The sequence below is a fragment of the Oncorhynchus mykiss genome, chromosome 29 (assembly GCF_057628025.1).
Source record: "Oncorhynchus mykiss isolate SJ-2025 chromosome 29, ASM5762802v1, whole genome shotgun sequence".
NCBI classification, from domain to species: Eukaryota; Metazoa; Chordata; class Actinopteri; order Salmoniformes; family Salmonidae; genus Oncorhynchus; species Oncorhynchus mykiss.
Window position 1 is genome coordinate 1,189,024 of NC_143050.1, and position 24,035 is coordinate 1,213,058.

General features: G+C 43.9%; 2 protein-coding genes across 4 annotated transcripts in view; both read left to right on the forward strand.

Annotated features, from left to right (window-relative positions):
* Window positions 1-3,704: 3,704 nt before the first annotated feature.
* On the forward strand, window positions 3,705-12,605 carry srsf1b (serine and arginine rich splicing factor 1b). 2 transcript variants are annotated; one of them, XR_002471548.3, is made up of 5 exons: window positions 3,705-4,412; window positions 8,770-8,969; window positions 9,191-9,363; window positions 9,484-10,216; window positions 12,026-12,605. XR_002471548.3 is itself a non-coding variant. In XM_021591702.3 (4 exons), the coding sequence occupies exons 1-4, from the start codon at window positions 4,201-4,203 to the stop codon at window positions 9,679-9,681; spliced, it is 783 nt and encodes a 260-aa protein (XP_021447377.1). In that variant the 5' UTR covers window positions 3,705-4,200; the 3' UTR covers window positions 9,682-12,605. The 2 variants fall into 2 exon arrangements, 1 of the variants encoding a protein (XP_021447377.1); XM_021591702.3 differs by having other exon boundaries at window positions 9,484-12,605.
* Window positions 12,606-16,298: 3,693 nt separating this feature from the next.
* Window positions 16,299-24,035, forward strand: part of ddx52 (DExD-box helicase 52) — a 44,693-nt gene continuing 36,956 nt past the window's right edge. The window contains exons 1-5 of one of the 2 annotated variants that reach the window (XM_036967922.2): window positions 16,299-17,391; window positions 17,782-17,983; window positions 19,439-19,566; window positions 19,663-19,848; window positions 22,551-22,694. In XM_036967922.2, coding sequence (XP_036823817.1) covers window positions 17,305-17,391; window positions 17,782-17,983; window positions 19,439-19,566; window positions 19,663-19,848; window positions 22,551-22,694 — 747 coding nt within the window. In that variant the 5' untranslated portion in view covers window positions 16,299-17,304. The remainder of the gene's footprint in view (window positions 17,392-17,781; window positions 17,984-19,438; window positions 19,567-19,662; window positions 19,849-22,550; window positions 22,695-24,035) is intronic. The other variant, XM_036967923.2, reaches the window with a different exon arrangement.

Consider the following 24,035-nt stretch of genomic DNA (forward strand, 5'->3'; position numbering starts at 1 on the left):
CTCTTCAGCACTTCGAGGTTTATGAATCGGTCTCTACTCCTCTGCTGGTCTATACCGATCATAACCCTCTCGTTTTCCTGCAAAAGACTCCATGAATCGCCGGCTCACTGGAGTCTTATGTTGCAGGAGTTTCCCCTTGAAATCAGACGCGTCCGTGGACAACTTGGTTGCTGACTGTCTATCAAGGGTGGGCAGTCAATAGCTTTTTCTGACCAAAAATATTTGGACACCTGCTCATCGAACATTTCATTCCAAAATCATAGGCATTAATATGGAGTTGGTCCCCCTTTGCTGCTATAACAGCCTCGACTCTTCTGGGAAGGCTTTCCACTTGATGTTGGAACATTGCTGCAGGGACATGATTCCATTCAGCCACAAGAGCATTAGTGAGGTCAGGCACTGATGTTGAGTGATAAGGCCTGGCCCGTAGTCGCGTTCCAATTCATCCCAAAGGTGTTCAATGGGGTTGAGGTCAGGGTTCTGTGCAGGCCAGTCAAGTTCTTCCACACAGATCTTGACAAACCATTTCTGCATGTACCTCGCTTTGTGCATGGGGGCATTGTCATGATGAAACAGGAAAGGGCCTAAGCCAAACTGTTGCCACAAAGTTGGAAGCACAGAATCGTCTAGAATGTCATTGTATGCTGTAGCGTTAAGATTTCCCTTCACTGGAACTAAGGGGCTTGAACCATGAAAAACAGCCCCAGACCATTATTCCTCCTCCACCAAACTTTACAGTTGGCACTATGCATTGGGGCAGGTAGTGTTCTCATGGCATCCGCCAAACCCAAATTAGTCCGTTGAATATACTTTTGTATACAGTGCCTTCGGAAAGTATTCAGACCCCTTGACTTTTTCCACATTTTGTTAGGTTACAGCCTTTTTCTAAAATTGATTGAATCGTTTTTTCTCCTCATCAATCTACACACAATACTCCATAATGACAAAGCAAAAACAGAGAGAAGAGAGGATCTACAGAGGATCTACAGAGGATCTACAGAGAAGAATGAGAGAAACTCCCCAAATACAGGTGTGCCAAGCTTATAGTGTTTTTTTATTTCACCTTTATTTAACCAGGTAGGCCAGTTGAGAACAAGTTCTCATTTACAACTGCGACCTGGCCAAGATAAAGCAAAGCAGTGCGACCAAAACAACAACACAGAATTACACATGGGATAAACAAACGTACAGTCAATAACACAATAGAAAAATCTGTATACCGTGTGTGCAAATGAAGTCAGGAGGTAGTGGCAAAGTAATTACAATTTAGCAATTAACACTGGATTGATATATGTGCAGATGATGATGTAGAGTCATACCCAAGAAGACTCGAGGCGGTAATCGCTGCCAAAGGTGTTTCAACAACTACTGGCAAATCCTTTTTAATCCTTGTCATATGAAGAAAAATAATATAGAGAAATTATAGATAAAACATATCGGTGCTAATCGGTCATAAACATTACACAACAAGTTGGAAATCGCAAATTCAACAATGAGTGGTTTGGAAGGAATCAGTGGCTGACTGCAAGCATTGCAAAACCAGCCTGCTATTCAATGGAGTGGCTGTGTGGTCCCAAGTGTAAGATTAAGGGTCTCTTTTCCTAGTTTAAAATGATAAACATTCAACATTGGCCATGCTGTCAATGAAGCATGATTTGTGCCACGCTCAAAACAACTTTTAACTTGGAACTGCAAAACCTGACTTTAGTGAGTTCAAGATTAAACTGGGAACTCTGGTAAATGAGCTACGACTGAGAAAATACGTTTTGAAATTTCATCTAACTCAGAATTGTAAATCGGGAACGATCACTGACGTCATCAGTGTGCAAAGGGCTTTGAAGAATCTAAAAAATATATTTTGATTTGTTTAACACTTTTTTGGTTACTACATGATTCCATATGTGTTATTTCATAGTTTTGATGTCTTCACTATTATTCTACAATGTAGAAGTGTAGTTCAATTTAAGTTAATAAAATGTTATTTTGTTTGTAAATGTACATTTGCGAATATGAAATTTGGCCAAAAGAATAATGGAATTACATAAAATTATTTCAACTTATTTCTATCGTAGGTAAAGAATCCAAGCACTACATCTCTCCATAATAGTGTAAAATCTTCATAAATGTGTTTGATTATAAATCTACTGATGTCTTGCCACAGATTCCTTACATGAACACAATGCCGAAAAAGATGCAACACTGTTTCTGGGTACAATTTGGAGAATAAAAAATAAAAAACTTCATCTAGTGGTTGTCAGGATAATATTTATGAATCGTAGGTAGGTTCTGAGGTTCAGGTCTTGACACGTTCCTGAATAATAAAGCAACACCTGAGGGAATGGCATCTAAAATAATTGCAAAATCTTTAAGTGTTACTGGGATCTTGTAAAATTATCCTTATAAGGAAGTAATTAACCCTCTGCATTTACCAGTTGTCACACCAATACGATATTATTTCGGAACCAAAATTCTAAAAACAAACAAACAAAGTATTTTTATTCAATATATCCCGATTATTCCATATATAATATCTGTGTGGAGAAAAATTTGGCTTATAAATTAAGTACCATGACAAGAAAGTTTCGCTTGAACTGTCAATATTAAAATTGCAAACCAACATGAAGTTAAGTTCACCAAAAGTAAAGAGGACCGAGGAATAAAGTTCCACATAGAAGTGGGTCTTCTTAGGAATTGTTTTATCCAATTGATCTTAAATCATATTTTATGGTAGTAAAGTCTAGAAAATTCAGCCCACCATTCTCATAAGTGTTCATTACAACAGTTTTTTCTACTGTAATGGGTACTGTTTCTCCACAGAAAGCTGAAAAGCATCTGGTTCTCCTTGCTTATTTTACCGTCAAGATATAAACAGAGCGCCATATGTTAGTCTAGAGATACCTTTAGCCTTGGTAATTAGGACTCTTCCTTTTACAGATAAATCCCTCTGCAGCCATTGATTTAGCTTCTTCTGGTTTTTTTTAAATTTATTTTGAGGGTTAAAATGTAGTAAGCCACTAGACTTCTGATCCTTTGTAATGGTTATGCCTAAATATGTAAGTTCTTCTTTTACTGGAATACCATAATATGAAGGTGTCACACAATATTTGACAGCCATGAGTTCACATGTATTAATGTTAAAACAGACCAGATGCTTTGGAAATGGATTATATATCACATTGATCGATATGGGAATCTGACCAGCGTCTTTCAGAAAAAGTGTAGTATTGTCAGCCAGCTGGCATATAATAATTTATTTACCAGCTATGGAAAGACCTTGTACAGGACTCTTATTTAAAGAATTTGTAAGAAGTTGAGTGATTAATAAAAATGGATACGGTGAGATAGGACAACCTTGCCTAATTCCTTTCTATAACTCAAATCTAGGTAAGTGCTTGTTTCTCCTCTGCACCTAACAGGACCGCTGGCATTCGCGTCATTACATCTCCCTCGTCTGATTGGTCGTTTCGCACAAACCTAACCCTATGCGTCATCACACTCCCTCTGATTGGTCAAGTAGGCGGGCCTTCCGAATTTGTGGCTGTGGTAGCTAGTGACGACCAAATGAACGCGAGACCAAAGACATTGCAGTATGAAGATATGCAGATCCCCGATCACGCGTGTAGGTGTCATGGCGACGTTGGCTGGCTAAGCGCTTGCGTAGAAAACGTCATCGGGTCTAACGGTCGTCTCGCGCCGAACTGCGCAGGTGCAGGCCGTCAAAAATCAAAACGCATGCCTTCGATTTAGTCGTTTTTGACGAAAATGAAAACGTGTCACTTTCCCGAGGTTGGAGTAATAACATGTTAAAATACTTAAAACATTGTTTAGTATCTAGCTTGTGCCTTTTAGATAAAAACAAAACAAAGGAAGAACGTTTCGCTTCTCTTAACACCAAACCACGGCCTGCTTCGCAAGTGTTCCCGGAAGTCTTACGATGTTGCGCCTCTGGGTTTAAAAACTCTGTGGCGAGATCTCGGCACCATTTTGTGAAGCCACTCAAGCCTGCGAGAGTTGTGGTGGGAATATTTGTATTTTGTTGCTAGTGAGCTAGCAAAACTTGGTGTGAACTGTTAACGACTGACCAAACATAGCTTGCTGTATTTTTTTTATATATATATTTTTACAATAGCAATTAGCTAAATTAACGTTAAAAGTGGTCTCCTAACTTTTAAAACACGAAAGTTAGTTATCAGTCTACGGATGTCTGGAGATAATATGTCGGGCGGCGGGAGCGTGGTTCGTGGCCCAGCGGGAAACAACGACTGTCGGATCTACGTGGGTAACCTGCCGCCTGATATTCGCACTAAAGACGTGGAGGATGTGTTTTATAAGTATGGGGCGATCCGAGATATCGATCTGAAGAACCGGAGAGGAGGACCTCCGTTCGCTTTTGTGGAATTCGAGGACCCCAGGTAAATTAGCTGACTATGCTAAAAACATAATTAATAATCCGCTTTTAGAACAAAACCGATAGCTAAGTAGCTAGCGGCGGAAAGGGAACAACTAGCTACCCCTTAGCTACCTCGTGTTGAGGCGGAGATATTGGTTGGTGTTTTGTTGCCAGACAGTTTTTTTTACCAGAGTTTAAAAAATATATACTATAAATAGGTTATTTTGCTTTTTTCTACTATGGTCAAGAGCCAAGTTATTGAGGTGGTTGTCACTAGTTTCCACAGTCCATAATTATGGCTAAACGGAGAGCTGCGCAAGATGGCGATGGGCCGGACACATTACTTTTTAACGCTTCCCTTTTTAAATTAGTTAAATGCATCTGCCATGGAGTCCAGTTGCATTAGTTTGGCCCAACTGCCCGCCGTAGTTTTAGAAGTAATCGCGGAAACATATTTGACGGTGTTTTTTTTTCACCCTGCCAGCTCCTACTCGTTTTATTGCGCACCGTTGCACCAACTCGCCTTTCTAACTTTCTATGCTCAGCCCCATTGTTCCGCGTGAGTGCCAGCCTGTTAACCCACCCAAACCGTCTGTTTACCGAAGATATTAATAAAGTTACTATGTGAGAGCGTCCGCTGTTCGCATGGGTACACCTTGATGGCCTACGGTGACAGGTTGCTGGCGTGTGTAAATCAAAAGTGAAACATTATATTCTTCTCGTGGTTAGCAATCCATTCAGGGTGTAAAACCTAACAATTGTCCCGGTCTTTTTCAAGATGTGGCCAATTTTAAAGCACTTTTTTTGGTTTGAAGAAAACCGTTTTTTATTTAAATTTATTAGGAATCATTGTTTCTAGCTGGCTGCGGGGTAATTTGCGTTGACATCTGTAACACGAGAGACACATTTAATATGTTGGGGAGATGAAACAATGGAAGCCCATTCATTTTGAATGAAGGAAGCAAAGTGGGCGAGGGGCGGGACCAAAGTTGGGTAAAGCTGAACTTCATGCAAATAATCCGAGACATCGCATTGTTATTTACCAATCCAAGCTCACTGTAGTTTCCAGCCCCTACTGGATTGGCTGTTAATACCTATCACCACCTGGCCTGATTGCTAGCGCCAACATGAGGAGAAAGCAATCATGGCTATCTGTTAGTGGGTAGCCTAGTGGTTAGTGTTGGACCTGTTTTTTTCTTTTTCTCTTTTTTTTCTCCTTTATTTAACCAGGTAGGTCAGTTGAGAACAAGTTCTATTTTACAACTGCGACCTGGCCAAGATAATTCAAAACAGTGTGACAAAAACAACAGTTACACAAAGAATAAGGGAAAAGTCTATATACAGCGTGTGCAAATGAGGTGCGATTAGGGAGGTACGGCAATAAATAGGCCGTAGTGGCAAAATAATGACAATTTAGCAATTAAACACTGGAGTGATAGATGTGCAAGTAGAGATACTGGGGTGCAAAGGAGAAAAAAATAACAATATGGGGATGGGGTAGTTTCAATGATCTGTGAGCTGCTTTGATAGCTGATGCTTAAAGTTAGTGAGGGCGATATGAGTCTCCATCTAAAGTGATTTTTGCAATTTGTTAGTCATTGGCAGCATAGAACTGGAAGGAAAGACGGCCAAAGGAGGCATTGGCTTTGGTGGTGACCAGTGAAATATACCTGCTGGAGTGCGTGCTACGGGTGGGTGCTGCTATGGTGACCAGTGAGCTGAGATAAGGTGGTGCTTTACCTAGCAAAGACTTATAGATGACTTGGAGCCAGTTGGTTTGGTGACGAATATGAAGTGAGGGCCAGCCAACGAGAGCATACAGGTCGTAGTGGTGGGTAGTATATGGGGCTTTGGTGACAAAACGGATTGCACTGTGATAGACTGCATCTAATTTGCTGAGTAGACTGTTGGAGGCTATTTTGTAAATGACATCGTCGAGGATTGGTAGGAAGGTCAGTTTTACGAGGGTATGTTTGGCAGCATGAGTGAAGGAGGCTTTGTTTCGAAATAGGAAGCCGGTTCTAATTTGATTTTGGATTGGAGATGCTTAATGTGAGTCTGGAAGGAGAGTTTACAGTCTAACCAGACACCTAAAATATGTTGACAACTACAAATACCTACGTCAGAACCATCCAGTGTATTGATGCTGGGCAGGTGCGGGCAGCGATCGGTTAAAGAACAGGCATTTAGTTTTACTTGCATTTACGAGCAGGCAGTTGGGGGCAACGGAGGGAGTTTTGTATGGCATTGAAGTGCGTAACAGTGTCCAAAGAATGGCCAGTAAGTATACAGAATGGTGTCATCTGCATAGAGGTGGATCAGAGAATCACCAGCAGCAAGAGCGACATTGATGTATACAGAGAAGAGTCAGCCTAAGAATTGGACCCTTGTGGCACCCCCATAGAGACTGCCAGAGGTCCGGACAACAGGCCCTCCGATTTGACACACTGAACTCTGTCTGAGAAGTAGTTGGTGAACCAGGCGAGGCAGTCACCAAGGCTGAGTCTGTCAATAAGAATGTTGTGATTGACAGAGTCAAAAGCCTTGGCCAGGTCGATGAATACCGCTACACAGTATTATTGTCTCTTATCGATGGAGGTTATGATATCGTTTAGGACCTTGAGCGTGGCTGAGGTGCATCCATGACCAGCTTCGGAAACCAGAATGCACAGTGGAGAAGGTATGGTGGCATTCGAAATGGTCATGGCTTTCAAAGACCTTAGAAAGGCAGGGTAGGATAGATATAGGTCTGTAGCAGTTTGGGTCTCGAGTGTCCCCCTTCGAAGAGTGGGATGACCGCGGCAGCTTTCTAATCTTTTGGGGATCTCAGACGATACGAAAGAGAGGTTGAACAGGATAGTAATAGGGGTTGCAACAATTGCAGAGGATAATTTTAGAAAGAGAGGGTCCAGATCGTCTAGCCCAGCTGATTTGTAGGGATCCAGATTTTGCAGCTTTTTCAGAACATCAGCCATCTGGATTTGGGTGAAGGAGAAATGGGGGGCGCTTGGGCAAGTTGCTGTGGGGGGTGCAGAGCTGTTGACCGGGATAGGGGTATTTTTGGTGGCCTTCCTAAGCCAGGGCCGACAGGTTAACAAAATGAGGAACCGTGTTATTGTAACAGTCCGGGGGGCATCAGCTGTGTAGCCGAGTGATCATAGTGTCGAAAGAGTAGCAATAGGTGAGTCAGGGTGCTGTTTTCACTTCTCCGCTATGCAATCTGTTTTTATATCTTTCTCTCTCACTGGGGTCACAGCATTCAGAAAAAGCTAGCGGGCCGGGGCTAGTAGATGGTTCTGTGGCAACGTCGTAACAGAATAGCCTGTTGAGACCACATCGGGCACATCGTGCGATCATGCCGACAATAAAGGGTCCAGGCCAATTGGCGAAGGAGGTATTGTAGCCCTAGAATTAGTTGGTGCTTGCTCGTTTGCAGCTAGCTAGCTGCGATGATCCGGTGTAATGATCCAGAGCGGGCAGGAATCCGGTGATGTGGTAGAGAGAAGCAGTCCTATATGCTCTGGGTTGATATCGCGCTGTGTAAGACTGGCAGGTGACTGTCCGAGCTAAGGCTGGCTGATTCCAGGGGGGGAAAGGCGAGGACCGCTATCTGTGGCTAACAAAGACTAGTAGCTAGTTAGCTGGCTAGAGGACCGCTAGCCGTGGCTAACAAAGACTAGTAGCTAGTTAGCTGGCTAGAGGACCGCTAGCCGTGGCTAACAAAGAATAGTAGCTAGTTAGCTGGCTAGAGGACCGCTAGCCGTGGCTAACAAAGACTAGTAGCTAGTTAGCTGGCTAGCTCCTGATGGACGTTCCAGTTATAAGTAATAAAATGACAAAATAATATATCTGTACTACATTGGGTGAGTTGCAGGAAAGTATATTTAGTTCGTAGATCGAAGTGAGATTAAGATGTAATGAAAAAAGACCGGCTATTGACACCGATATACATGTCCTACTGCGCCGCCGAAAGGTTGTAAGATCGAATCCCCGAGCTGACAAGGTAAAAATCTGTCCTTCTACCCCTGAACAAGGCAGTTAACCCACTCTTCCTAGCCGTCATTATAACTGATTTTCCTAGTTAAATAAAGGTTAAATAAAATGTGCTGCTCGGGTTCACTGGGGGTGTGTTCACACATTTTTTCACGGAACAGCCAATCAGACTGTTACATTTTATGTATTTGGTCTGGTTGGTTTCATGGCAACTGTGCAGACATTTAAACAACTCAGTGAAAACAGGTAGGCTGTGGAATGTGCTTTTCACAAACTGATGCGTAGGCAGCAGAGTGAAGTAGCTAGCTAATTAACTATTGGCCCTCTCAAACTCTGTCTGTGTTACATCTTTCTCTCTCACCTCTCTTGGTGTCTGTGTCTCCCAGGGATGCTGATGATGCGGTGCATGGCCGTGATGGTTATGACTATGATGGTTACCGTCTCCGGGTGGAGTTCCCCCGTAGTGGGCGTGGGGGAGGGAGAGGGGGTGGTGGCGGCGGCAGGGGTGGCGGCGATGGAGGAGGAGCCCCAAGAGGACGATACGGACCTCCCTCACGGCGCTCAGAGTACAGAGTCATCGTCTCAGGTCTGTCTTTACCCCTCCCCTCCTGTCTTTACTGTGTTGCCCCTCTACCACCTCCTCCTCCCTCTCCAGGTCTCCTCTTGTCTTTACCCTGTTGCTCCTCCTCCTCCCTCTCCAGGTCTCCTCCTGTCTTTACACTGTTGCCCCTCTACCACCTCCTCCTCCCTCTCCAGGTCTCCTCCTGTTTTACTGTGTTGCCCCTCTACCACCTCCTCCCTCTCCAGGTCTCCCCTCTAGTGGTAGCTGGCAGGACCTAAAGGACCACATGCGCGAGGCAGGTGATGTATGTTACGCTGACGTGTTCCGGGACGGTACCGGCGTGGTGGAGTTCGTACGCAAGGAGGACATGACCTACGCTGTCCGCAAGCTGGACAACACCAAGTTCCGCTCCCACGAGGTAGGTCAGAGGTCAGAGGTTGGTCTGGACTCCAGGGGTGGAACACTGTTGGTTGGAGTCCACACCCTATACTCTATGTGTCTCTCATCAGGCAGCCTTCTCTCTCTCCTGTGTGTTTAGGGAGAGACTGCGTATGTGCGTGTGAAGGTGGACGGACCTCGCAGCCCCAGTTACGGACGCTCCCGCTCTCGTAGCCGTAGCAACGGGCGTAGCAACGGGCGTAGCAACAGCCGCTCGCGCAGCTTCTCACCGCCGCGACGCAGCCGTCCCTCGCCACGCTACTCGCCACGACACTCCCGATCACGCTCCCGCAGCTAGACACAAACCACATACACACACCTCCAGCCCAGCGGCCCCCAGGGAGAGGATACATCAGACCAGGAGATGGACAGACGCCGCCCGGTGGACATTCTAATGAATTACACCTAATGTTCTCTTGCCTCGGCTATCTCTTGTTCTTTCATCCCCGTTTCCTGGTCTAGTTTGCCTCAGCTGTGGTTTTGGCTTATGACCTCTGTTCTCTTTGTATCTGCTGACCCCTCATCTTCCCCCGCTCTCTCTCCCATCTTCTCTCCCCCCCCCCCCATCTGTGTAAAGGGCTTTAATTGTTCTGTTTCTGTTAGTTTTGACTGGGAGGGGGAAGAAGAGGTTTCATTTTGTGTTTGTGGGGAGGGATGGTATTTTCTTTGGCCTGTTGTGGTGTCTGTGATGTGTTGTTGTGCTGACCTCTGACCTGTCTGTCGTGTCTCTCTGTAGAGATCACAGGAGCAAGCTGATAGGCTGCTGGGAAACAGGAAACTGTTCATATTAGGATTAACAGGAGGAGCAGGAGGAGTCAAATAACCAGCCAATGGTATGACGGCAGTAGTCTCTCATCCAATCAGCTGTCAGACCTGATGTTTTAGTGACCAGTAATATTATTGAGCTGGTTTTAACTTTCTACTCTTAACTCTCTCATATTAGAGTGCTTTGCCACCTCTCCTTCCCTCGATCCCATCCTCCCCTGGTTTTCTATTCACGGTTTCTGGTCAGAGTAGCATGCATGGCAGTGTGCGTCTGTGGAGGTAGTGCGTCTGTGGAGGTAGTGCGTCTGTGGAGGTAGTGCGTCTGTGGAGGTAGTGCGTCTGTGGAGGTAGTGCGTCTGTGGAGGTAGTGCGTCTGTGGAGGTAGTGCGTCGGTAGGGTAGTGTAGTGCGTCGGTAGTGTAGTGCGTCGGTAGGTGGCAGTATCAATAGGAGAGTGTGTGTGTGTCTGGCATTGTTATTAGTGGTTGGTTAGTCTTGGTTCAGAGAACTTTAGTTCTAATGTTGAGGTGAGTTTTCTTCTGTAAATGTCTTCTCTTAAACACAGCTTTCAGAGCCAGCAGGTTGTGATGGCTGATTGGCTGTAGCTAGACTTGGGCGGTATACCGTATTTTACTATATACAGATATTGATGCAGGGACCGGTTTGTGTTTTTACTTTACCTTCTAGAACGATATTTGAACGTTTGGATTGTTAAATGTGATACGCTGTGTGTAACGTCCGTTTTTATAGGTGACTTGGCTACTTGGGTCATCTCTCGCCATGCCACTTTCTAGCCCCGCCACCCCCCCCCGTCACTCAAGGAGCATAATTGTTGTTGCTTGACCAGGAGACGCTTGCATTCAGTCTGCATGGTCAATGCTGACCACTACCATGTTGGCTAACCAGGAGACGCTTGCGTTCAGTTTGCATGGTCAATGTAACACGTGCAACAATGTTGACGACAACAATGCTGTTTTCACTTTGCTTCTTCATATAAATCCACTAGCGTTCTATAATTACACTATTAGTTTGCTTCTTACATCTGCAAATTTGTATTTTCATAGCAAGTTGGGCCTTAATCTTGTTAGCCGCTAATGCTAACTGCTAGCTCGCTAATAAATGAACCGAGTCAGAGCAAATGTAACTAGCTATACAGCCTGATAATACCAGTGATGGTGTAGAACTAAATCGGCATGTTGGTACAACAGTATTTTCGAAATCAGAGGAACATGTGAATGTTAGTTACATGAAGTAACTTAGAGAACCTTCAATGTAGCCAAAGATTAGAGTCCCATAGGAAACACTGACCATCACTTTGGTTCCTACCCTGTCACAATAAATCCTCCTGGCATTTTCATGTCAAACAACAACCACTATTATATTCGAACTATAGAATTAACCCTGCCTAATCATTATTTCCTTTTATTTCAACGGTTCACCCAAGTGTTTTGCTCTAAATCGCAAGTCCAATTGCAACATTTGGTTAAAAATAAAGCCTAGTTTTTTTTTTTGCCCATATTGTGCAGCCAGTCTTACGGCAGTGTGGAAATGATCCTCAGTGCAGGAAACACAGAAATGTATGAAAATGTTTTTGGTTGAATTGAACAGTAGAAAACAAAGGAGAAAGACCCATTTGAAATCACATAGTAACAATACTCACAAAGAAAATTAAGGACTTTTATTAAAAACATTAAATACTGGCATACCATTTTTTTTTTTAAATATTGTTTTTACACCGTGATATAATATTTTGGCCATATCGCCAAGTCCTAACTATAGCAGGTTGTGATAGTGTGGCTGATTGGCTGTAGCAGGCTGTGAGTGATTCTAACCTGTTGCTCCTTCCTTCTCTCTGTTGGGTGCGGGATCTGTCTCAAGGAGGGCTGTGATTGGAGGAGGGCTCTGTCTCCCCGTCCTGGAGCCAATCAGACCTTCAGGATTCAGGATCAGAGCAGGGATTAGGATTAAGGATGGAGAGAGAACGCGGAGTGGGACAGGAGCATAGGATCGGGACCAGCCCCCAGGCCACAGCCCAGCCCACTGGAACCTAGATACTAGACCTAAGTCACTCAAATGGCTCTCAAACACCCAAAATTAGTTTATTCCCCCCCCCCCCGTGTGGACTCCACAGCGTCCTTCTAGGATCCTGACCAGCGTTCTTTTATTATTTGAGTGGAGCTCAACGCAAAACCAGGAGTCTGGCTCAGGATGGAGGGAGGCGCACATAAGGAGATTGGTAACTAGAAGGGAATTACAATCTGGGGGGGTTAAATGTGTTTGTTCTATAAAGGGATTGAGAGTAATGTGTTTAGTTTGTTTGGAGGGTGTGTTTTTTTAAAAGTTTATTTTTATTTTTAGGTTTGCATTGTTTCCTCAGTATATTTTAGGATTTGTTTGTTTCCCTAGTTGGTAACTTTTCATGTTTCAGCACCTCTTCAATAAAGTGTCTTCTACAGTAGCTAGTCTGTGTGCCTCTGATTCTTGTTCCTCTTGATTCTTCTACAGTAGCTACCGTAGGGATGCAAACTAGTCACCTTTCGGGCGAAATGTGCCGTTTTCAATCCAAAATAGGTGACCTACGTGATTTGTGTCGAATCAATTAAAAGTGTTTTGGGGGGGGGGGGGATGTGAATGAGTGATGTGCGTTTGGACCAATCCCGGCTGTTTCCAAGGCTCAGCCAGTCGTTCACATGACAACAAAACGCAGCGCCCGACTGAAGAGAGAAGAGACTTGTCCGTTACAGAAGCGCGTCTCCCTGAACGGTAACGGTGGGTGAGGTAAAGTTGGGTGAGACCGGGGTGAGGTAACGGTGGTGGGTGAGACCGGGGTGAGGTAACGGTGGTGGGTGAGCCCGGGGTGAGGTAACGGTGGTGGCTAAGACCGGGGTGAGGAGGTTACAGCAGCGTGTCTCCCTGAACGGTAACTGAGGTAACGGTAGGAGAGGCCGGGGTGAGGTGACGGTAGGAGAGGCCGGGGTGGGGTGACGGTAGGAGAGGCCGGGGTGAGGTGACGGTAGGAGAGGCCGGGGTGGGGTGACGGTAGGAGAGGCCGGGGTGAGGTGACGGTAGGAGAGGCCGGGGTGGGGTGACGGTAGGAGAGGCCGGGGTGGGGTGACGGTAGGAGAGGCCGGGGTGAGGTGACGGTGGGAGAGGCCGGGGTGAGGTGACGGTGGGAGAGGCCGGGGTGAGAAGGTGATGAAGCGGACTTCATGAGCTGTAACCGAAAAACAACCGGCTTTTGGAGAGTTTGAGCTGAAGGAGAAAGTGGTGGAACAAGTATGATTAGCATCGTTAAGTATCAGGTTAGCTGGATCGGTTTCTCCGTTAGATAACTTATCCAGAGAAATGTTGAGCAACATTAGCCAACTTAACTGATCAAATCATTTAGTTTATGGTGTGAAAAATTAGCTGGCTGATTGTCAGGCGGTTAACGTTACAACATCAGGTGAGCCAACGTTAGTAACCTAACCAAATTTGCAATAGTATTAACTTGTAACGTTATACGACTCCGTGCCTTTCCTCAAGTTATAACGCGTTAGGTGCTTACTGGACCCTGGCAATCTGTGTGAAATGTGAACTAATGTTTTGGATTATTTTCAGAATGAGAGAATTAGGTGAAAATGAGGTGTTGTTTGTTAAACCTTTAAGTGTAGCTGGAGCTGGGCCTGTCTTAAACTGGATGCCAGTATAGAGGTGAAAGACCACACACTTTCCCTCTACTTCAATACAGTGGTATAAAGGGCTATGCCAGGTGACTACCTGCCTGAAAGAGATCAATTATACCAACAACGGGTCTCATGCTCTGCTGGCACATTGTACAACAGATGTCCACAGGCAGAACGTGTACAATGTAAATATGTTCAGTGTAGCCCCAAAGATATTGCTTTTGTTGTGTTGAATTTGACAGTAATACGTGAGTGAGGGGGGGTTATTACATTTCTTTCTCAGTGAACTTTATTTTTGCTCACATGTAGCCTTGTGCACTGGGTTTGTGTCTATAATGGCCATATTCTATTTCTACTTTTAAGATGTTTTTCCCCAAGTGTAATATTTAGGTGTGTGTGTGTGGTCACAAGCATTCTATTATAAAGGCTGTCATGGTAACTGAAATATTAGTGTATTGTTTTTTTCTGAAGACTTGAGTGTCATTTGCAGTAAAGTCAAGGCAACAAATGACATTGGATTTCTTTCTTAAATTGTTTTTAGCTGTGAGTTAGTGTCACATTAACCACTTATTTTACACACAGACTGATCATGTAGATTCTGTTTAATGGTTATGAATGCAGTCAGTATTTGGTGGTGTTCCCCTGCTCAGATGTTGCCTCAACCAATGGTGGCATGCTACGGCATTGGCTGTTACGTGGTTAGCTGATAGGTAAAATACCGATCCAGACGTTGTAAGATCTGTCGGGCGTCTGCAATGTCTGAGCTCTGGAACGCACCTATTACGTTATACAGGACAGCGTAGTGACAAATTCAATAAGATTTGCAAGTATGCAACATTTGAGAATAAATCATTATTATTGATAGGAGGGGACTTGAACATTACTATAGATAATTCAACTGATAGATGGCCCCCAGGTAGTCCAACCAATCAGAATTTGGGTTTAATACTTTTTATGGAAAAGTTTGATCTTACTGATATATGGAGAGAGGTTTCTGACCGAAAGATCATTCACTTGGAGTAATAAAACAGGTTCCAGACAATCCAGAATATATTTTTGTCTTACATCCAAACTGTCAGATTTCAGCGGAAGGCTCTCCCAACAGTGCATGATGGAGGTCCCTGATCTCTCAGTCCCTTCTAGTTTTTTCCGCAGCTCTGTGGATTTTGATGACCAAAGGAAGGATGCCTGGAGCTCGATCAGCTGCATTTCAAAGTCCTCAATCACCATCCACTGAAACACAGACAGATCCAAGTCACTGTCCTCAAAGTTGTCTGGCTTGATCAAAAAATAAAACATTGGGTCATGTTGCTTGAAATCTGACAGAGAACTCTGACTTCAATTCCCCCATGTACACTCCGATAACGTCAGCACTGACCATGTGTGGAGTTGACATCCCTTTGAGTTGCTTGGAAGTAGCGGAACGTTCCACCTTGAATATCCTGCGAGTATACTTTTTTTTTTAGCTTGGCAACGAATGCCTTCCATGCATGTATCAGTTCCAGGACTGTTTCCCCTGCACCCTGAAGATGCAGGTTGAGCACGTTGAGGTGTCCTGTTATGTCAGTGAGAAATATCAGTTTTATAAGCCAACCCCAAGCTATGGGTCATTTTGGCCCTTTTCAGCCAGAAAGGCTAAAACTGTATCCAAACACTCCACGAACCGTTCCAGAACCTTCCTTCAACTTAACCCACCTAACACTGCAGTGAAGAGGTAAGTCTTTGGATTTGTTCCATCTCTTCCAGCAGTGACAAACTGTCTGTGTGTCGAAGATGAGCGAACAACAAGGAAATTCACTTTTATTTACAGTAGCATCACGTTACCATTTTTAACTACAGTAGCATCACGTTACCATTTTAACTACAGTAGCATCACGGTACCTTTTTAACTACAGTAGTATCACGGTACCTTTTTAACTACAGTAGCATCACGGTACCTTTTTAACTACAGTAGCATCACGGTACCATTTTTAACTACTGTAGCATCACGGTACCTTTTTAACTACAGTAGCATCACGGTACCTTTTTAACTACAGTAGCATCACGGTACCTTTTTAACTACAGTAGCATCACGGTACCTTTTTAACTACAGTAGCATCACGGTACCTTTTTAACTACAGTAGCATCACGGTACCTTTTTAACTACAGTAGCATCACGGTACCTTTTTAACTACAGTAGCATCACGGTACCTTTTTAACCACAGTAGCATCACGGTACCATTTTTAACCACAGTAGCATCACGGTACCATTTTAACTACAGTAGCATCACGGTACCTTTTTAACCACAGTAGCATCACGTTACCATTTTTAACTATAGTAGCATCACGGTACCATTTTAACCACAGTAGCATCACGGTACCATTTTAACCACAGTAGCATCACGGTACCTTTTTAACCACAGTAGCATCACGGTACCTAAATTTGAATTTTAAATATTTGAACACATATCCGTGCCTTGGGGGATATCTTCGTGGGCTATACTCAGCCTTGTCTCCGGTGTCCTCTATGAATTAAGTACTCTTCCTCTCCCTCCCCTTCCGGAGGTGCTGAGCCCTGAGCCATGCCTCAGGACTACTTGGCCTGTCCCCAGTCCACCTAATCGTGCTGCTGCTCCAGTTTCAACTGTTCTGCCTGCGGCTATGGAACCCTGACCTGTTCACCGGACGTGCTACCTTGTCCCAGACCTGCTGTTTTTTGATGATCTACTGCACCTGCTGTCTCTAACTCTTAATTATCAGCTATGAAAAGCCAACTGACATTTACTCCTGAGGTGCTGACCTGTTGCACCATCTACAACCACTGTGATTATTATTATTATTTGACCCTGCTGGTCATCTATGAACGTTTGAACATCTTGGCCATGTTCTGTTATAATCTCCACCTGGCACAGCCAGAAGAGGACTGGCCACCCATCATAGCCTGGTTCCTCTCTAGGTTTCTTCCTAGGTTTTGGCCTTTCTAGGGAGTTTTTCCTAGCCACCGTGCTTCTACACCTGCATTTGCTTGCTGTTTGGGGTTTTAGGCTGGGTTTCTGTACAGCACTTTGTGACATCGGCTGATGTAAAAAGGGTCTTTATAAATACATTTCATTTATTGAGTAAATTGTAAAACATTTAAACTAAATCATTATTAGGTATTCTGTCTCCATGACACTAGCTGAATGTTTTCTCTCAACTCCTGTCAACTCCTGTCTCGTTAATTAGAGAGGATCTGTAGAGGACGTAAACACATCACAGTGTTGTTCAATAATAGTAACGTCCTCACTACAAATACTGCCGTTTGAGACATGGAAAATACCAAACGTAACCATGCAAACGAAATACTTTGGTTTCCATATTCCACTGATGAGACAATGGCGACACCATGTGGACACATGAGGTACAACCACACAAACATATCCAGGCTTTATAATCAATCGACGAATCACCGGTTGGTTTAACTACACTGGGATCGAGTCGTCATGCCTTTTTTCTCGTCTCCACGCTGTTTCAATGGACGCCTTCGACTTGTTTCGTAAACTCGGAGCCGGAGCGAAATTTGATTTCAAGAGGTTTGGTAAAGATGCCGAACGATTTAAGGTAATGAGGATGATGTCCAATATTTCTCTATTCGTGTTGAGCGAGTAGTATTTGAACGCTGCAAAGATTTGGGCGGTTCGTTAGCGTGTCTGCCCTCGATCTGTAGAGACACAGTCTAGCTAAGTTAGCTAGTTTCAGGTTTAAAATGAATACATCTCAAACTCAATGTTTCGTTTATTCTCATAAATTGAAGTCCCGGATGATATTATCTATGTAACTTTCGATTGTTTTGGTTAACTAACATTATTCTGAACGTTTGTAGTGAGATGTATCAGGACATATATCACATTAGGATTTAGCGGTCTGGGGTATTGCTAGTAGCTGTCTTCGTAGTATACTCTTGTCATTAACAATAGTTATATTTATTTATGGTACGTGTGTGCGTTCCAGGTGGTGAGATCTCAAGAGAAAGATGTATCTGACCACTATGGGATCGACTTTTTCGGGACCGGAACAACCCACGGCAACCAGGAGCAGAGAGCGGAGGAGAAGCAAGACGAGGAGGGAGAGGTAGATGCTGCTGCAGGGAAAAGGAAACGACAGGATGAGGAGAAGACGGCAAAGAAGGAAAAGAAAGATACTCAGGCTGAAGGTAGAATTTGGAGGCTTGTGTTCTACAGTGCGGTGAAAAAGTATTTGCCCCTTTCTCATTCTCTATTTTTGATACCGAATGTTAAAAAGTATTCAACCAAAACCTAATATTAGATAAAGATAACCTGTGTTTACAAATTGCAAAAAAGTGTACTTATTCAATTAACAAAGTTATGTAACACCCAATGCCCCTGTGTGTAAAAGTAATTGTCCGCTTACACTCAATAACTGATTGTGCCACCTTTAGCTGCAGTGACTCCAACCAACCACTTACTGTAGTTGATCAGTCCACCTTTAGCTGCAGTGACTCCAACCAACCACTTACTGTAGTTGATCAGTCCACCTTTAGCTGCAGTGACTCCAACCAACCACTTACTGTAGTTGATCAGTCCACCTTTAGCTGCAGTGACTCCAACCAAACACTTACTGTAGTTGATCAGTCCACCTTTAGCTGCAGTGACTCCAACCAACCACTTACTGTAGTTGATCAGTCCACCTTTAGCTGCAGTGACTCCAACCAACCACTTACTGTAGTTGATCAGTCCACCTTTAGCTGCAGTGACTCAACCAAACACTTACTGTAGTTGATCAGTCCACCTTTAGCTGCAGTGACTCCAACCAAACACTTACTGTAGTTGATCAGTCCACCTTTAGCTGCAGTGACTCCAACCAACCACTTACTGTAGTTGATCAGTCCACCTTTAGCTGCAGTGACTCCAACCAACCACTTACTGTAGTTGATCAGTCCACCTTTAGCTGCAGTGACTCCAACCAAACACTTACTGTAGTTGATCAGTCCACCTTTAGCTGCAGTGACTCCAACCAACCACTTACTGTAGTTGATCAGTCCACCTTTAGCTGCAGTGACTCCAACCAACCACTTACTGTAGTTGATCAGTCCACCTTTAGCTGCAGTGACTCCAACCAACCACTTACTGTAGTTGATCAGTCCACCTTTAGCTGCAGTGACTCCAACCAACCACTTACTGTAGTTGATCAGTCCACCTTTAGCTGCAGTGACTCCAACCAACCACTTACTGTAGTTGATCAGTCCACCTTTAGCTGCAAAGACTCCAACCAACCACTTACTGTAGTTGATCAGTCCACCTTTAACTGCAAAGACTCCAACCAAACACTTCCTGTAGTTGATAAGTCTCTCACATCGATGTGGAGGAATTTTGGCCCACTCTTCCATGCAGAAATGCTTTAACTCAGTGACATTTTGGGGTTTTCAAGCTTGAAATGCTCGTTTCAAGTCCTGCCACAACATCTCCATTGGGATTAGGTCTGGACTTTGACTTGGCCATTTCCAAAACTTCATGTGTTGCTTTTTGGGCATCTTTCCACATCGGTGTGTATGTGTGTTCTGTGTGTTTCAACTGGAGCAGCTTATTGTTGTTTAAAATGACCCATGAATTAATTCAGCATTCTGATGGTCCCTGTCGTTTTGTTGTAGTAGCGTGTGAGGAGACCGAGGGCATCCTGTGGACCTCCTCTGCAGACAGGAAGTCTAAAGGCTTGAAGGAGGGGAGGGACAGAGACAAGACATCCATGAAGAGACTCCAACACCTCCACCAAGAGAAGGTACACACACACACACACCACACACACACACACACACACACACACACAGCTCTTCGCTCTGTCTACCTGTTGAATCTCATCTCTGTGTGTTGTCAGGTGAACCGTGTCCGCATGCAGCATCGTATCAACGTGCATGGCTGTGACGTGCCTGACCCAGTGTGCACCTTCTCCGAGCTGCAGTCCGAGTACGACCTGAACCCACGCGTCCTCCAGAACCTGTCCGCAGCTGGACTCACCATACCCACGCCCATCCAGATGCAGGCTATACCCCTGATGATGCATGTGAGTATGCAGAGATGGATGAGTGTATGGATATATAGAATGGAACACAGACTGATAAGTGTGTGGATATATAGAATGGAACACAGACTGATGAGGGTGGATATATAGAATGGAACACAGACTGATGAGTGTATGGATATATAGAATGGAACACAGACTGATGAGTGTGTGGATATATAGAATGGAACACAGACTGATGAGTGTGTGGATATATAGAATGGAACACAGACTGATGAGTGTGTGGATATATAGAATGGAACACAGACTGATGAGTGTGTGGATATATAGAATGGAACACAGAGACTGATGAGTGTATGGATATATAGAATGGAACACAGACTGATGAGTGTGTGGATATATAGAATGGAACACAGACTGATGAGTGTATGGATATATAGAATGGAACACAAACTGATGAGTGTGTGGATATATAGAATGGAACACAGACTGATGAGTGGATGGATATATAGAATGGAACCCAAACTGATGAGTGTATGGATATATAGAATGGAACACAGACTGATGAGTGTATGGATATATAGAATGGAACACAGACTGATGAGTGTGTGGATATATAGAATGGAACACAGACTGAGGGTGGATATATAGAATGGAACACAGACTGATAAGTGTGTGGATATATAGAATGGAACACAGACTGATGAGTGTGTGGATATATAGAATGGAACACAGACTGATGAGTGTGTGGATATATAGAATGGAACACAGACTGATGAGTGGATGGATATATAGAATGGAACACAGACTGATGAGTGGATGGATATATAGAATGGAACACAGACTGATGAGTGGATGGATATATAGAATTGAACACAGACTGATGAGTGGATGGATATATAGAATGGAACACAGACTGATGAGTGTGTGGATATATAGAATGGAACACAGACTGATGAGTGTGTGGATATATAGAATGGAACACAAACTGATGAGTGTGTGGATATATAGAATGGAACACAGACTGATGAGTGGATGGATATATAGAATGGAACCCAAACTGATGAGTGTATGGATATATAGAATGGAACACAGACTGATGAGTGTATGGATATATAGAATGGAACACAGACTGATGAGTGTGTGGATATATAGAATGGAACACAGACTGATGAGTGTATGGATATATAGAATGGAACACAAACTGATGAGTGTGTGGATATATAGAATGGAACACAGACTGATGAGTGGATGGATATATAGAATGGAACCCAAACTGATGAGTGTATGGATATATAGAATGGAACACAGACTGATGAGTGTATGGATATATAGAATGGAACACAGACTGATGAGTGTGTGGATATATAGAATGGAACACAGACTGAGGGTGGATATATAGAATGGAACACAGACTGATAAGTGTGTGGATATATAGAATGGAACACAGACTGATGAGTGTGTGGATATATAGAATGGAACACAGACTGATGAGTGGATGGATATATAGAATGGAACACAGACTGATGAGTGGATGGATATATAGAATTGAACACAGACTGATGAGTGGATGGATATATAGAATGGAACACAGACTGATGAGTGTGTGGATATATAGAATGGAACACAGACTGATGAGTGTGTGGATATATAGAATGGAACACAGACTGATAAGTGTGTGGATATATAGAATGGAACACAGACTGATGAGTGTGTGGATATATAGAATGGAACACAGACTGATGAGTGGATGGATATATAGAATGGAACCCAAACTGATGAGTGTATGGATATATAGAATGGAACACAGACTGATGAGTGTATGGATATATAGAATGGAACACAGACTGATGAGTGTGTGGATATATAGAATGGAACACAGACTGATGAGTGTATGGATATATAGAATGGAACACAAACTGATGAGTGTGTGGATATATAGAATGGAACACAGACTGATGAGTGGATGGATATATAGAATGGAACCCAAACTGATGAGTGTATGGATATATAGAATGGAACACAGACTGATGAGTGTATGGATATATAGAATGGAACACAGACTGATGAGTGTGTGGATATATAGAATGGAACACAGACTGAGGGTGGATATATAGAATGGAACACAGACTGATGAGTGTGTGGATATATAGAATGGAACACAGACTGATGAGTGTGTGGATATATAGAATGGAACACAGACTGATGAGTGGATGGATATATAGAATGGAACACAGACTGATGAGTGGATGGATATATAGAATGGAACACAGACTGATGAGTGGATGGATATATAGAATTGAACACAGACTGATGAGTGGATGGATATATAGAATGGAACACAGACTGATGAGTGTGTGGATATATAGAATGGAACACAGACTGATGAGTGTGTGGATATATAGAATGGAACACAGACTGATAAGTGTGTGGATATATAGAATGGAACACAGACTGATGAGTGTGTGGATATATAGAATGGAACACAGACTGATGAGTGTATGGATATATAGAATGGAACACAGACTGATGAGTGTATGGATATATAGAATGGAACACAGACTGATGAGTGTATGGATATATAGAATGGAACACAGACTGATGAGTGTGTGGATATATAGAATGGAACACAGACTGATGAGTGTGTGGATATATAGAATGGAACACAGACTGAGTGTATGGATAAATAGAATGGAACCCTAAATAATATAGTTGTATGCATCTCTCTCTCACCCCTCTCCCAGGGTCGTGAGTTGTTGGCGTGTGCTCCCACAGGTTCGGGGAAGACTCTAGCGTTCTGTCTCCCTCTCCTGACACACCTGAAACAGCCTGCTAACCTCGGCATCAGAGCTCTGGTCATCTCTCCCACCAGGGAACTGGCCAGCCAGGTACACACACATATAGAACCGTTTGGTCGTCATGCCTCATTAACAAATCCATGTTTGGTGGCCGTTGTGCCCTTGGGGTGAGTATAATAATAATTTCCTGCTCTCAATCGCCCGTGCTCCTCTCACCAGGCTCTCAGATATCGCAATTCTTATTAGCCAATGCCGACACTTGATCGGGTCCTTGTCACAGGCATTGCAGCTTGGAAGTAGGTTTCACGTGAAGACGGACTCACCGGGGGAGGCCACACACGTCCTCATTGAATTCCGAGGCGCGTATTGAAGATGATAGAACTGTCCACATTTTACTTTTCGTCAGCCGACAAGATGAGTAACGAACACTGTCGATCTGCTATCCATACAGAGTACAACAGTTGACCTCGTCTATTGGTCAGCTTGTCCTTCTGTGTGAGAAATAACATATTGCAAACATAGTCAAGGAGAGTTGTGGTAACGATAGACCCCAAACTAATACAACCACTATATATCAAATAACTTTTAAAAGCAATGAGATTCATGTAGCATGACATTTAGCTTAAGCACAGCGATGTGCACACGGCAGTAGGCTATAAACGCAAATATTATACAATTCAATTACCGGAAAACACCGCTCTCAAAAGTGCACTGCAAATGCCAGCGGTTTCATTTGACAAGAGATGAAAATATCCTTCGCCAATGTAGAAAGACGGAAGATCTGAAGATGCAACAACAAGCATGGGTTGTTGCTGTGGGTTGTTGCTGTGGGTTGTTGCTGTGGGTTGTTGCTGTGGGTTGTTGCTGTGGGTTGTTGCTGTGGGTTGTTGCTGTGGGTTGTTGCTGTGGGTTGTTGCTGTGGGTTGTTGCTGTGGGTTGTTGCTGTGGGTTGTTGCTGTGGGTTGTTACTATGGGTTGTTGCTGTGGGTTGTTGCTGTGGGTTGTTAATATGTGTTGTTGCTATGGGTTGTTGCTGTGGGTTGTTAATATGTGCTGTTGCTGTGGGTTGTTGCTGTGGGTTGTTAATATGTGTAGTATTGTGTCTTTGGCTGCTGGACAATTATAGAACATGAGAAATACTGGTTCTGGCCCCTCTATCGGGAACAACGGGCTCTGACCTCCCTCTCTATCGGCACAACGGGCTCTGGCCTCTCTCTATCGGGAACAACGGGCTCTGACCTCCCTCTCTATCGGCACAACGGGCTCTGGCCTCTCTCTATCGGGAACAACGGGCTCTGGCCTCTCTCTCTATCGGGAACAACGGGCTCTGGCCTCTCTCTCTATCGGGAACAACGGGCTCTGGCCTCTCTCTCTATCGGGAACAACGGGCTCTGGCCTCTCTCTCTATCGGGAACAACGGGCTCTGGCCTC

Excerpts from the sequence above, each read along its gene's own strand:
- srsf1b (XM_021591702.3), top strand. The coding sequence starts at position 4,201 with ATGTCTGGAGATAATATGTCGGGCGGCGGGAGCGTGGTTCGTGGCCCA. Across the intron at positions 4,413-8,769 it reads GTGGAATTCGAGGACCCCAG|GGATGCTGATGATGCGGTGC; the intron begins GTAAATTAGCTG and ends TGTGTCTCCCAG. Across the intron at positions 8,970-9,190 it reads GTACAGAGTCATCGTCTCAG|GTCTCCCCTCTAGTGGTAGC; the intron begins GTCTGTCTTTAC and ends CTCCCTCTCCAG.